A 15,759-nucleotide genomic window follows, 5' to 3' on the forward strand; every position below is an offset into this window, starting at 1 on the left:
CCTAAAAGCCACCAAAGAATACAAACCAGTAGAACTTTTTAGTAAGGCTTATTATTCTTCACTAAAGCCGAAAACACATATTTGCACTCAAATCCAACATGATTTTTCCAATTCTCAGGTAAATTCTCTAAGAAAAGAAACTGTAAATCAGAAAGGATGGGGAAAAAGGGCCAAGAAAGAAAAAAATGTTAAACGATGGGAAGGGCTCATTAATTACTGTCAGAAATCGGTGTTAAGGGTAGAAATTTATCCCTTTTAGGGATGGGAGATAAAACTGCTTCTCTGAAGCTATCTAGAGGATAAAAACCCAACTCTTTATGCCACACAACGCTCTTCACCGTAGGGTCCCAAGATTCATTTAAGTCTTAACGCCCACAAAATCAACAAAAATCCTAAATTTCCATACTCTACGTAACATTCCTGGTATAAGGTTGTCCAATCCTGGCAAAACAAAAGACCTAGGGGCTCAGCTCAATTCTCTGTTCTCCACACATAACAAATTTAAAGAAAAAAAAAAAAAAGGGACAAAAAGCACAAACTGATTCTACAGGGCTACTATGTAGGGAATTTTTCAAACAAATGAAACCATATCTGATCATGACACACCTGATCATCTGATTTACCATTTGGAAAATGCGGTCAATAGCTACCTAGAATTACTGAGAACATACACGAAAGCCCAAGCACAGGACTCAGCACACAGTAGGTGCTCAATAAATGTTTGCCAAAAACCTGAATGTTATGAGCCATCCACTCCAGTTACAATGAATCCTCTCAATGCTCCTCTAGTACTTTGTATATTTCTCTATTACAATATCTTGTAATTATGGTAGCAAACTGATCTCCCCTTTAGGGTGGGAGAGTCTTCATTTTTCTAACTCTAGCAGAGGAACTGATGACGTATTATCTTAAATTTCTTTGAAAAGAAAAAAAAGTCCAATCCAATTCTCTACTCTCTGCCCAAATTCCATCATCCAAGCCTTAATATGTGTCAATCAAACACCTCTGCTTCAACAGCTCCAGTCACAAACCAACTCACCACTTCGCAAGCTTTTTCCATTTCCCAGGGAGTCCAAATCTAACCTCTCCTCTATTCATCGTCCCGCTTCTGTCAACTAAAAGCCACAAAAGGCTACTGAAGCCCTCTTTTATAGGACAGTCACTTAAGTATCTGAAAGTCATGCTTACATTCTCCTTTAAGTCTTCTCGTTTCTTGGGTTAAAATGTTGAAGTTATTTTAACTGTCCCTAAATTATCTTGGTTGATTACAGCCTTCATACCACCCTTACTGGCCTCCTGAGCATAGACCCCAATGTGTAAAACAACTCAAGTCAGAAGACAACTACGTATTGGCCTCACCATCTTTCCTAAAGGCTAACGGAAAAGAGCAACTCCAGCTTGATATTCTTCTCAATCTCAAGTGGGCCATGAGGATATCTGAGATAGGAAAAGACTTATGGAATCCAGAGAGAATTTCAGGATCAAAGAACTGTCATTTTGCAGATTAACATGTGATCATGCTTCTTTGAAATCAAGTAATTACAGTTAAGCCGGCACAGTGAATAGCTTTTTCTGTAGGTGAGACCTCACCCACCAACTTAATTTTAAGATGCTCAACAGATTAGAAAATTTATCTCTAATAAATTACTATTAATAAAGCACTTTGCAACTTACAAGGCACCTGCAGACATTATTTACTTCAAACTCACAAAAATCTCATGAGGCAGATAAGCCAGGCATTACTACCGCCTTCTTCTAGAGGAGAAAACTGAAGTTAAAGAGGTTTGAACTTCACTAAGAGGAGCCACCACACTAATCGAGATATTCTAATTATAAATACGAAGCTCTTGGAAAATTTACAAGAGTGCTGTCTTAAGCTGAAATAACCAGCGAGAACTTAGAATATTAGGTGCCTCCTAGAAGCACAGTAATTATGGTTAAAGGTGGACCAATGCTATAGGGAGAGTCATTGTCAATTTTAATAATGCTGGGGCAGCAGAGCATGCACGAATACAGCACTCTCAACTGTAAATAAATGAAGAGAAACAAATTACAGACACTTGAGTTCCAAAGACAGCTACAAAGTTAGAGAAAAATGAAACAAAAACCTATGGTATTGGTGAACAACCCTACAGGGTGAAGTAGGCAGGTACTACACATATTTTATAAACAGAAAACTCAGGAATTTAAATTAACTTTATTTGCACAAGTAGGAGTTAGTGGAAGAGACCCTCTTTCCATTAGACTCTACGTTATCCTTCTAGGAACAGGTGATACCATACATGCTTGGGAAACATGACCACCATACTGTTTCCTGTGTGGGACATGTACCTCCTTCCACACAAAGCCATGGCAAATGGGCATGCCTGTGATCTATGCCCTGATATCTTATCATGTAACTGAACAGGGCGGTACTTGATAGTAGAAATAAATTCAAATTCATTAGTGATTAAATTCACAGAGTAAAAGATAGCTTCTCAGATTGAATTTCTAAAAAAAAAAAAGCAGTGGGCGATATAAAAACACAGGCCTTAAAAAAAAGGTGACATGGTAGGGTTGAAAGAACAAGAATGAGAGTTAACTGAAAACTATTCTGGAGAGTGATTTAGATTAGCTGGAAACACCGAAGATGTGTACACTTCCACCCACTAGTCCACTTCAAGGAATACCTCCAGAATTCTTGCACACGTTTTCAAGGAGGTAGGCACAAGAACAGTCCAATTATTATTATCTTTTACAGTATGACCAACAACTCACCCTAAAATTTCCTTAATGAAAAGAATGGGAAATTTGTAGTATAGTCAAAAAGAATATAAATATAATACAGATAAATCCCTAAAAACAACATTGAATTAAAGTGTTTCAGAGCAAGCACAATTCCATTAAAACAAACTTGAAAAAACATATAATATTGTGCATTGTTTACAAATACATACATACATATGTAGTAATCATTTAAAAACTTTCATAGGAATAATAAACACCAAATCCAGGAAGGTTACCTCCAGAAACAAAGGGAAGGGAGAGGTATCAGGGTATATAAGGGGCTTTGACTGTATCTGTAATGTTTGTTTCCTAAACGAAATAAAACAAAAAAACAAAAACCTGATTCCAGGAAAAGTGAGAGGATGGAAAAGTATGTACTAGGCAAATATGAACCGAGATACTCAAAATTAATATCAAAAAGCTGAGTACCAAAAACCCCACCACCAAAGGCACAAATGTAAAAAGTGGAGGGTAACTCATACTAATGTAAAATGTTAATAACAGAAGAAACTGGTTATGGGGTACATGGAAACTTTCTAGTATCTCCTTAGTTTTTCTGTAAGTCTAAAACTATTCTAAAAATAAAACCTATTATTTTAAAAAAGAAAAAAAGTGGAAGGTAACTGAATGACGAAGAAACAACTAACTCTTCAGCAAGATGTTAAAGACCTCAGGCCATATACATCTTACATCTTCACATTTACTGGGGAAAAAAATTTAATCTGACATAACCACTTACATACACAAAAACTCCATTATCATAGCAGGAGATGTTAACATCTTTCCCCGTAACTCAAGACTATTAAGAATATTGAAGACGTGATCCACACAAATAGCAAGTCTAACCTAATGAACATGCACAGAACCATGAACCTACCACGTCCACAAGAATACACTTTTCCAGCACACATGGAACATGTATGAACACTGACCAAGTACCTGGCAACAAAATCAGTATCAAGCACTGAAGAATCCATACACAATTTCACTTCCCTAAGTGAGATAAAGTCAGAAATCAATTAATAAAAAGACTGTTTAAATAAAAAAGAAAAAAAATGTTTAAAACCCCAAATTCACATTCCTGATTATTTCAAGGGGTGAAAAAGAAGCCATGAGAGGATAACAAAGATTTCTGAGTGGCCAGTTCTCCGGGACTTGTTTACAGTTTTTCTTGGATCCCTAAGAGCCCTCTTTAAATTCTTATCAAAACATTTTTTTCTTAAGCTAGTTGGATTAGGTTTCTGTTCCTTGTAATCAAATGAGTCCTTCCTAGAGTTTCTCTAAATTATCAGTGAACATGGATGGTCATACAGACTTAAGCAAAGCTGCAAAAAAAATATACATATACAGATACCTGGAATAAAATGAATCTTGATAAACAGTTTTGAATCTTGTTAAAACAATGTTGATAAAGAAACTTTCTGTAAAACATCTAGATGCAAACGAATATGGTTAAGTACAAGAAAATACCAACATAAGCTAGGAAACAATTAAGAATCAAGGATAATGGACTGAGAGCATCAGCTAGCCACAAATGAGCAAGCTAAGTGGGGGGGGGGGCGGGGGAATCAACATGTTAGGACATATGGAGGGCAACAGATATTATTTTTGCTGTGAACAGCACTAAACACTATATAGCACTGGTCGAGTTCGCATTAGTTTTTCAAATGCATATGGGGAAAGTATAGAAACAGTCAAAGAAGTAAGATAAAAAGTGAAGATGAAGTATTAACCATTTCCTATTCAAGACAGCGTTACACATATTCCCTCCTGTATTCGTTCCATTTTACAGGTGGGGACACAGACACCTGGAGATTAAAAGAGGTTGCTCAAGCTCACACAGTTGGTAAGAAGCAGAAAAAGGACTTTATCCTTGTTTTACAGAGGATAACTAACATGCATGAGTGAAGGTGGTTATTTTAGTGAAGGGAAATGAGGGACTGCATATTCCCACATTCACTCAACAAAGGGCTCAAATTCCAGCATGGTCAGCTACTAAATGTGTGATGTGACAATTAGTCTCGCTTTTCTCACCTGTAAAATGCAGCCTTCTTCATAGATATTACTGTTCAGTTTCAATGAGTTCTACCATTAGAAAAGTCTCTATATGTAGTATAAATATATAAATAACAAAAATAATTCATTTTCTATATTTTAAAAAATTAATAAATATATAAAAACAGAAATATAGCAGTTGTATATTTACATTCCTCACTACATTAAAACCCATTATCAATTATAATTAAGTACATGCATGCACATATTTCTTTATAAAGCAATGGGTACTATGATTAGGATAAATGAGCATGTTTTTGTTTGCACCGCTTAGTGCTAAATACAGTGCCCACTTTAGAGAGGTGTACACAAGGTCATTGTCAAGTTGCTTCTGACTTCAATTTAACTGTTTCTACTGTTTAGTACTGTTACTCAGCACCTGTGGTAGTCAGAACAATGCCCCGCCACCACCACACAAAGACATACATGCTCTAATCCCTAAACTGTGACTATGTTACCCTATGAGGCGAAGGAGACTTTGCAGATGTGATTAAGATTACAGACCTTGAGAACGGGAGATTTTTCTGGATTATCCAAGTAAACCCAATCTAATCACACGAGTCTTTAAAAGCAGAAAACCTTTCCCAGCTTCAGTCAAAGAGAGGGGATGACCCAAGAAGAGTCAAAAAGATATGACATTAGAAGGACTTGATCCCTTGTTGGCTTTGAAGATAGAGGAAGGGGGCCATGGGCCAAGGAATATGGGTATGTAGGTGGACTTTAAAAGCTGGAAAGAGGCCTCAGGTGACAGCCAACAACAAAATGGAGATCTCGGCCCTACGGCTGCAAGGAACCACATTCTAGCGTCATCCTGAATGAGCAAGGATCCTGCCTCCCAAAGGGAACCAGGCCGGGCTGAAATTTTAATGTTAGCCAGGTGAGACACACCTCAGATTTTTGACATTTACATAAACTTACATAGAACTTTAGAACTGTAAGATTAAATAAATTTGTGTTGTTTGAATTAAGTATGGTAGTTTGTTATGGTAGCAACACAGAACTAATACACCCACTTTCCCTCATTTTGTTAAAATAAACTGTAAAAAAATTTTTAAGGGAAAGTGCCCTTAATCTTTTCTGAAACTAAATACATTGGTTAATGCATGAAGCTACCCAGCAGAGGCTATCTTAGCGCACAGTCATGGTTTCTTTTTTTGAAGCAGTAACTCTGTGCCAGACACTGTCTGGCCTTCAAGAACTTCACTGCAGCCTGCATCCATCAATATTTATTTCCTTCCTTTCTCTCTCAGGTTTGACCAGAGACACAGTTAACTGTCAGCTACACCTGGAAATGGGAATATTTTGGAGCAAGAACTGTGAGAAACTTAAAGTGCTACCTCGTAGCTACGAAAAGTAAAAACTTGTAAGAGGTGGGGGTAAGAGGAAGGAAGAAATAAGTAAATAATTTGCCCCAATCATTCATTTATAAAATGGTAACTTCATATATCAAACATAAGAAGTTTTTGATACTGTGTATGTACTATAAAAAGTGTGGAGAATTCCTCATGAGAATGTACTACATTGACACAGTGCCAAAAGCTCATGTGACAGAAAATTCTATATAAATTCAGCCTATATATATCTTAGGGATGGTTTAAATAAAATCCCCAAAAGCAGAAAATCTGGCAATAGAAAAGAATCAATTTTAGAAACACAGGCAGGTGAAAAAGGCCATGACTAACCAGTAGAGAGGAATGTCACAGTTCTACCACTACAAACGATGCTCTAAAAAAAAATACAGATGTCCAGGGCTCACTGCAGATCTACTAAAACAGCATCTCCAACGATGAGACCTAAGTCGTTTAAGTTGTCAAACAATGCAAGAATTTAAGGCGATGACTACATCTGTACAATAGCAGGGGGGATCTAGCAGCATCTTTTTGCCAGGCATCCTTTACTTATGAATGAATAATAACACCTAGAATATAGAGTATTTAAAAACCTGCAAAGGCTGATGAAATCAAGTAGGAAAAATTTCATGTAGAAAATGAAAGGTCAGGAGGACAAGAGAGGTCAGGACGTGGCTGCATCTTTTGCAGCAAAGGACAGAACCTCACAGACTGAGGATGAGCAGAGAATAACAAAATGGAGCAAGCACAGCTGGGCCAGAATGAGAGGGAAAAACTGCTGAGCTGGCAAAATTAGGATCTGCTCAAATAAAACAGCAAAATTACTGGCTACTGCAAGAGGAGAGCTGGTGGGATAAAATGGGGGAGGGGGAGCAGTGGAGATGATAAAGGAGAAAATTAATTTTATGTTGGAGCAGGAGCAGGAATAGAGTGGGGACAAAAAGGACAAGAGCACTGAGGAAGAAGGGAGGGGCATTATTTGAGATGAGGAGGTAGGTTAACTAAGAAAGGGAAGAAATGAGAACAGGGCACAGCATTAAGGTGCAATATGATGTCTCAGGAGCTACATGCATATTAGAGGAAGCAAGTAGCAAATAAACTGGTTAGGAGAGAAAGAGAAAAGGGCTGGTCAAAAAGCCTGGAAGACTGCTAGTAATATGTGTAAAGGAAAACTTAAGTATAACAGAAACATATTGTCTCAATCTTAGATGACATTAAAAGGTATGTTTGACATGTTTTAGCTCTCTCATTTAATACTACTACTACACACATCTAAAAACAGGCAAAACTAAACAATATAGATTAGGGATGCTAAGTGACACAACTATGAAGAAAAAGCAAGGGAAGGAAAACACAGAATTCAGGCCAGTGGAAGCCTGGGAGACAGGGAGAGGTGTGTAATAACGACCTGTACACCTTTAGCATGGGTGTCTGACTTATTACTATTCTTCGAAACTATTAAACTATGTATACATATCATACATACTGATATTTCATAACTAAAGAAATTAATGGAAATTTTTCTACCTCTGAATTTCCAAGTTTTCTTTTTAAAATTTTTTTTCAATTACAGTTGACATACAATATTATATTAATTTCAGATGTACAACAGTAATCAGACATTCGTATAACTCACGAAATGATCACCCCAGTTAAGTCTAGTACCCATGTGACACCATACACAGTTATTACAATATTAATTATATTCCTTCTCCCCATGACTGTTTTTATAGTTGGCAATCTGTACATCTCAATCCCTTCCTATTTTGACCTATCCCTCCGACCCTGCCCCTTCAATCTGGCAACCTTCAATCTGTTCTCTGTATCTATGAGTTTGTTTCCGTTGTTTATTTATTGTTTTTCAGATTCCACATATATAATCCAAGTGAAATCATATGGTATTTGTCTTTCTCCGACTTATTTCACTTAGCATAATACCTTGTAGGTCCATCCATGTTGTTGCCAGTTTATATCCACACTGTTAATTTTCTGAAGATAGTCTAACGAACTTGTTCGCATCAAAATCTCTGGGGGTTTGGGACACTGAATCTATTTTTTTAAAAATACCCTAGGTGATTCACAAGAATCTAAAGAAATTTAACTTTGAATCTCCCACAGGAAGAAGGCTTCCTTCTGTTACAGCTCTGAAGCACTAGAGACTCTAATGCCATGCCTCCGCCAAGTCCTCTAGGCTTTTGCTCCTGCCCTCTCTCATTTTCAAATTTTCAACCTCGTCCCCCTGTCTTAAAACACACACACACACACACACACACACACACACACACACACACACGCCAACTTAATCTTGCAAACAACTCTAAACTTATTCTTTCTCTATCACATTCAAAGTCATCAATAAAATTGCTCTACATTTAACTTCCTAGTATCTCCCACTAGCTCACTCTCTTTAAAACCGCCATGTATAAGAGACTGACAGACTGAACTGCAAACATGCAGTTCCAACTACCTACTAGACAACTCCCCTTCCCCACCTGGCAAATCCCTACTCACCATTCCAACTTCAGCTCAAATATTACCTTCTGGGTAAAATCTTGCAACAACTCCCCTAAGGGCCCATCCACTTTCTAGTTGAAATTTTTGGCACTGAAAGGCCTACCTACCCTTACATTTAAGACAAAGTCCAAAGCTTTCCAGACAAACAATAGCAACAGAAAGATTATTCAGAATGCATGTAGTAAAGGCAGTCAAAAGGTACAAAATTCCAATTATAAGAAAAGTAAGTCCTGGGCATGTACTGTACAGCATGGTAACTATAGCTAATGATAGCTAAAAGTTACTAAGAGAGTAGGTCTTAAAAGTTATCACAGGAGAAAACATTTGTAACTGTGTGGTGATGGATATCAACTAAACTTACTGTATTGATCACTTCACAACATACATATATACCAAATCATTATGCTGCTCACCCGAAACTAATAAAGTGTTATATGTAAATTATATCTAAATTTAAAAAATACATTTGGATGACATAATAATGTATAATGAGTCTGGTCTTGTTTATTTTCTTATATAGCACTTGTCCTCAAAAGAGTTTAGTTAAAAAAAATAAAAGTGGGAGTCAGGAGGGGAAAAGAGGCAGGGAATGAAGGAAGAGCAGAAGGGATCAGTATACTGCAGTGAAGAGTGGGATTATCATTTTAAAAGAATGACTAGGAGTTGGTCAGGTGTAAAAGTTGCAATCTAAACTTTCTTTTTTCTTTTTTGGCTGGGGGAGGGAGGATGGTGGTAAGAGGTGCATACAGCAAGCAGGGGCATTTTGGATAGAACACACCGGGATTGTGCTTTTGTGTTCCCAGCTGGGTGGCAGGCAAGGGAAGGTTAGTGATGAGGTTAAAATGGCAGGCAGATGCCAATGATTACGATTTTTTCCTCTCTCTATACTTGATAATTATCTGCTTAGGATATTACGCCAGGCTTGTTAAAAATCAACTTCTACTTTATATTTAAAAGACATTTTCCTAGATGATTTTTCAGGAAAATGCTACCAATAAAAAAATTTAAAGCTATATTTTAAATGCATTTGGGTTATACAGTAAGAAAACAAGTATTTCAAGAGTATCATTGTGATCATGTAAAAGTTTAAAAAATATCTTCTATGAAAGGGAATTCCGAAAAGGAAAATGAGCACAGTATTCACATTTGTCCTCATTTTATCTCACTATTAAGAGTAGGGAAGGCTAAAAAATTACTGTTTTATAGTCTAGAGAAAATGAGAAACATGAAAAGTAGTGAATTCCTTCATTCTAAGATGGACATTTTTTACATTATGACTTTTTAAAAAAACCAAGACGATCTCACACTATTGATTATTAATATTATCTTTTGTGGGGAGGGGCACAGTGTTTCTTACAACTATGGGTATACTTTAAATTAAGGAAACATGGTAAAGGATTTTGGACAATGTCAACAGTAAGAAAGTGGCAGAACTGGGCTAAAAAATTCTGCTGTCAAGCTATTAATATATATAAATAGGAACATAGTAGTTCATTTGGCTATTCTTTCATTAATTTAATGCATAGGGCCTACTTTCTCCTCGGCTATTCCTGAAATACGAAGCCATACAAAACACTTTTCCTACCCTCAAGAATTATATAATCATATACAGATGCCTACACAAGTATCTATAAAACAGTCTGGGATTCATATCAGAAAAATGATAGAAAGTGAGGCACATCCAGACAAGGAGTAATCACTTTCGGTCAGCATACCAGGAGAAGCTGACACTCTAAAAGAGCTTAATATATGTTGACTCTGAAAGCATTATGGAAGACCCAGGTTAGATTGTGAAGAGAAGAATTTTCACAAAGAAGTGCGCACACCAGAGAGAGCAGCAGGGACCAAAAAAAAAAAAGCACAGAAGTCAGCTACTGGGTCTCACTGACAGTAGCAAGGTAAAAAATGGTGAATAGTGGGAGGAAGATTAAAAAAATAAACAAGGGCTAAAGTAGCCTCCTAACAGCCATGTTGCAGGAAGATTAATCTGACAGTAAACTCTACAGGCTGAATTCGAGTGGGGAGAAAGTACTGCCTATGGAGTCCAGTGTCAGGTATTCAGAGCCTGAACTAGCTGCTAACAACTATGGCAAGAAAAAGTGTGCTCCTTTTGAACTACCTAGGGATTATTTTTGAATGAGAGCAAATTCCAAGAGAAGAGCACCAATTTGTTAATACTTGTAGCCCCACTTTTGCCAATTCAATACCTTATCCATAGTAGATGCTCAATAAGCAAGCCTCTTAAAAAGAAGGCAACTTGCAAAGACTAATTTGTATCTTTACTACTGCTAAATATCAATCATCATTCCTGTCTCTACTTCTGAAACCCACTCATTAATTAACAGGAAGTCCCTCTCCAGTCTTGGTTTTACAACCTAAATCAAAATTTGTCAGTAGGCTTTAGGACCCCACTTCTTTTTCCCTTTAAAAGTATGTAAATTTGCTACTAAACATTTGCAAAATACTGCTTTTCCCAGGATTTTTTTTTTTTGTAGAAAACCACCTAGTTTCCATACACACACCAAAACAAACAAAACCAACATAATTTGCTGAAAAACTGTATTTATAGCATAAAGTTTTTCTTTTAAGCAGCAATCAACATGCTTCCTGTGTTACTTATTGAATCTGCTACATCACTAGTGCAACCACAAGCTGCAGTTTACATTCCAAAATTGTGCAAAGGGTCCAAAGTTGTGCAAGAGTCATCACTGTAATCAGGCTCTGGTATATTAATAGTTATATAACACCTGAAAAAGCCTGTTTTATTATTAGAGTCAAAATAATACCCAAATCACAGGTATTAAAAGATATTTTACGAGTTTGTTTACTTATCTGTAAAATATACTCGAATGTTATTTTAAGTAAGAAAAATTGAATTTCCTTCTGCTTCAAAGAGACATCAACTGGAAAATCGGCAGTGGTGACCCTGGATATATCAAAATAATCATCACAGTGTCCCTGACACACAAGCAACCTCACACCCAGAGCACTGACGGGCCTTGCCTTACTATCAGTCAACCCCAGTTTACACGTGGCAAAAGTCAAGAGAACTCTTTCATGCTTTAATGACCTCGAAAGGGATTTCCCAGCCGTCAAGTAATGGGATGCGATTTATTCTGACTTGGGAGTTGAAGGTGTTAGAAAAAAACAAAAATTTTAAGGTTTCATTCTCTTCTCAGCCGGCTGTCCCACACCAGGGAGCGCTTTGCGCAGGCCCTGGGAGATGCATGTAGGTCAGGGAAGGTGGGACTGTTCAGAAAACCCCCAATCCTCCTCCCATCACCTTCTGCTCTCCTCTGCCTCCCTTTTTCATCCACGGAGGTGGCAAAGAGGCCCTAGGTGATGGAGCCCTGGCGAAGGAATGCAATCGTCTGAGCCTGGCCCTGACGGCACTGGGCTGGGAGGCCCCTGCTGTCATACACTTCCCACACCGGGCGTCGCAAACGGCCGCCGCGGCCTCCAGCTGCAGGCTGCTCGGGGCAGGGGCTGCGGGTCGGGCCCGGCCAGGCCGCGGCCATTCGCAGTGCCCACGTCACCAGCTCCAGCACTGCGGAAATGGAGCGGCGCGGCTGGGAGGGAGGCGCCGGGCGGCGTCGGCGCCCGCGCCGCGGCCCGACACCGTTTGCCCCTCGGCCCAGGCCCGCAGGCCACCGACACCCGCCTGGCCGAGCCCGGGACCCTCACCTGTGTCGCCGATGATGATGTACTTGAAGAGATAGGCGTACGCCATGGCCGCGGCCGCTCGGTGCCAGGGCACACGGCTCCTCCTCCGGCTACTGCTGCTCCTCCTCCTCCTCCGCGCCCCTCACCCCGGCGCCGCTCGCCCTCGAAACGCCAGGCCCCGCCCGCCGCAGCCGCCGCCGTCAGCCGCCGGGAATGAGGGGCTGAGAGCAAGCTGGACAAACTGACACTGCCGGAGCCCAGGGAGACAGCGCCCGGCCGAGCCCAGTCGAACAATAACAGCCGCCGCGGCGCCTCCGCCCCGCCTCCGCGCCGACCCGGAAGTGCTGCGGCTGCCGGCGCCGCGGGAGTAAAGGGGCGGAGCCGCACGCCGGCCGCGCCTGCCGGCCGGAGCCCCACCCAGCCAGAGCTCCGCCCCGTCCGGCGCCGAGCCGGCTGCGCCCGGTCCGCCCCGTCCGCCCCGAGCCGGGCGAGGCTGGGCGCCGGTCGTTCCGGCACGTTTGAGCGGGCGACCCGGGCGGCCGGGAGACGCTGGGGTTGGGGCGGGGAGGGTTCGGTTCCGTCGCCGCGACGTGCGCAGGTGTCGCGTTCTTCCGCCCTGCGGAAGGGGCGTGGGGCACGTGGTGGGAAGGTCGCGTTCGACGCAGGGCCCCGCCCTAGGTTCGTGAAAAGATGTTTGAAAATACCGGAGGTGGGTCAGAGTGCAATATTTCTGTGTTTACGGACCAAGCCTTGACAGTGGAATTGGATATATTGGTGTACTTGAAACCGTAAATAAGGAAATGTGAAGTAGATTCTGGTATGCCCCTGTGGTGGAGTACTATGCGGCTCTTAAAAAAAAAATGACATGTTAAACGAAAACAAGTCACAGGACTCTGTATAAATACATATTTATTATATATTATTTACATAGGATATTTAACAATTATAATAAACAACACGTTACATTTTATTGTTATGTAAATATATGTTTTATAGCATTGTGTAAAAATTGAAGGAATACACTTAAATACCCAAATGTGTAAAAATCAAAGCAGACACAACTGGCTCCAAGCGGATGAGTGGAATTGGAGAAAAGATCTGTTTCATTGAATTATTCACGTAAGGTTTGAAATTTTTGTAGTATTTGTGAATTACCTATTGAAAATGTGTTTAAAGGAACAAAACTTTTTGTTCATTCAGCAAACACTGAGTACATACTTTGTTTTCCTGCACTGCTAAGCATTGCAAATAAAGGCAGACCCTATTCTGAAGGAGCACAGATTTTGGAAGAGGGAATAGAGTACAGTGTCAGCATAGGTTATCTAGAGAAGATGTCCAAACCAGGCATATGAATGATGAGTAAGAATTTGTTAAAAGGACAAGAGTTTAGGGAAGGGAATGGACGTTTAGGCACAAGAAACATTATGCAGAATTCATGGGTCTGTTCAGGGAATTTAAAGTTGCATAAAGGGAGAAGTGACTAGAATTTGGTGGCCTTGGTTCCTGTTGCCTAATATTTTGTCTCGTTTGGTATCTTTTAGTACCTAATTCTATTGACATCTTCATGCTGGGCTGGCTGTGGTTGGTCACTACATGGATCCAAGTGTGAACTCAAGCTTTTTTCTGGAGATCTTGGAGGGAATTTTACTAAACATTCAAGGATAGCTAGCATACAAGAATTTGACCTGAAAAGTTACCTGGAATTGCATAATCTGGTTCACTCATCTTTAGTTTGGGGGAGGAGAGATCCCTGTCCAAGAACTCTAGGTTCCAGAGGCTATTTTGTCTCTCTCATCTGGGTGCCTTCCCTCAAGTCTTTCCTTGAGGTAGACATCTAGAATGTCCCCTCTTTCGAATAGAAACTCAATTCCTTGCTACTCTCAGATGTAGCCTTTACTCATAGACCCAAAGGAACTACTCTATCATGATGTTCACTCAAAAGCCTGGCATCCTTAAGCATCAGAAACATTCCCATACTGTTAGAGGAGGTGAGTAGCTGGAGAAGTCACTGGTGCCAGGTCATGCAGGGTCTTGTAGCATGTCAATATGCATATAGAACTTTATCCAGTGGACATTAGGGACCGTGAAGGGAAAGGTCAGAATTGGGTAAGTAAAAAGTCATAGAAATGGATATAGAGTTAACGTGAAGAAAAGAACTTAGGAAACCTGGCTTTTTATCTTGGCCTTATCACTAACTGATGGGATGATTGTGGCAAATCATTTAGCCTCATAGAGTGTCAATGCACTCAGCCATAAAATGAAGAAATTGTTACCTAAGACAGCAGTTCCAAGTCTGAAGTCCTTTAATTTTATGTCTATCCAACCTCCCGATCTAAAGCCACCTGTAAAGTAGGTAGTAATCCTCTCATGAAAATGTCAGGGCCACAGAAGTCAAATGTATATTATTCTTGCACAGGACTAAGATGCATTATTTATTTGTAAACAGGAATTGTAATGATCAGTTGCTGCAGAGCAGTGCACTCTCATGCCTTGGTTTCCTTATCTGGAAAATGTACATAATAACCGCCTCACAAAGTGAATTTAGGATCAAATGAGATAATGTATGTGAAGATATTTTCTAAGTTATGAAAAAAAACAGTGTATTTTTTAAAAGTTATATGGAGGGAAGAAAGTTCTAATCTCAATATAAATTGGCTCTAAAATCGGCTCCAGTCCTGTCTCTATTTTATATCTTTACCTTTATTTTTTCCTACGTGTACTTCATAATATTTTGTTATGTTTTCTCTAAGCCTATATGCTGTTTTAAATCTTCAAAAGCATACAGTATATAAATAAAAACCACACAAATTTTATTTTAAGCATTTTATTTAGCTCATAAAATTCAAAAACATTTTTTTAAAGAAAAAGTCCTTAGTCGAAATGACAGAAATAAACCTCTCTTCCCTTAAGTGGCAGGATACTTCCTGGGATTTTCCATTTAGTTTGATTTTCAGCTATTTCACCCCCTTGGGGATGAATTCCAATTACCTCATCTCTCAGTCTTACATCATATATGGTCTGAAGGTCATAACTGAAATTTAAAGATTGTGGGAGTACATTCTCTAAGGTCCCCTTGTTCAAGTTCTCCATGACATTTTAAAGCAGTGTTATATTGGAATTTTACATTTAATGCTCCAAGCCAACTTTTCATGTGTTTACATTTTCTCTGGTTTTGATTGCTGAGACTGTGGGAAGAGAAGTAGGGTAGGATAGGATGGGAGAATGGTGGCTTGGAATATGTAATCCATAGGTTTTTACTTTGGTTCCTAACCCAGTTCTTGAATGAACTCCAGGGACTCTGATCCTCCAGAAATGGGTGCAAAATGTATGTATTTGCATATATGTAATTTTATGGAGAGATTCTTGCATGAGTCCTTGATCTAGAAATAGTTAAGAAGCACTGTGAAATGCC

At 39.5% G+C, this 15,759-nt stretch overlaps 1 protein-coding gene across 1 annotated transcript in view; it reads right to left on the reverse strand.

Annotated features, from left to right (window-relative positions):
* The window catches only part of RAB2A (RAB2A, member RAS oncogene family), an 81,594-nt gene extending 68,952 nt beyond the window's left edge, over positions 1-12,642 (reverse strand). Inside the window, exon 1 of the mRNA XM_016162554.2 lies at positions 12,369-12,642. Within this exon, the coding sequence (XP_016018040.1) occupies positions 12,369-12,414 (46 nt within the window). The 5' untranslated portion in view covers positions 12,415-12,642. The remainder of the gene's footprint in view (positions 1-12,368) is intronic.
* Positions 12,643-15,759: the final 3,117 nt, after the last annotated feature.

This window comes from Rousettus aegyptiacus, unplaced genomic scaffold (genome assembly GCF_014176215.1).
Source record: "Rousettus aegyptiacus isolate mRouAeg1 unplaced genomic scaffold, mRouAeg1.p scaffold_m13_p_15, whole genome shotgun sequence".
In the NCBI taxonomy this organism is placed as follows: Eukaryota; Metazoa; Chordata; class Mammalia; order Chiroptera; family Pteropodidae; genus Rousettus; species Rousettus aegyptiacus.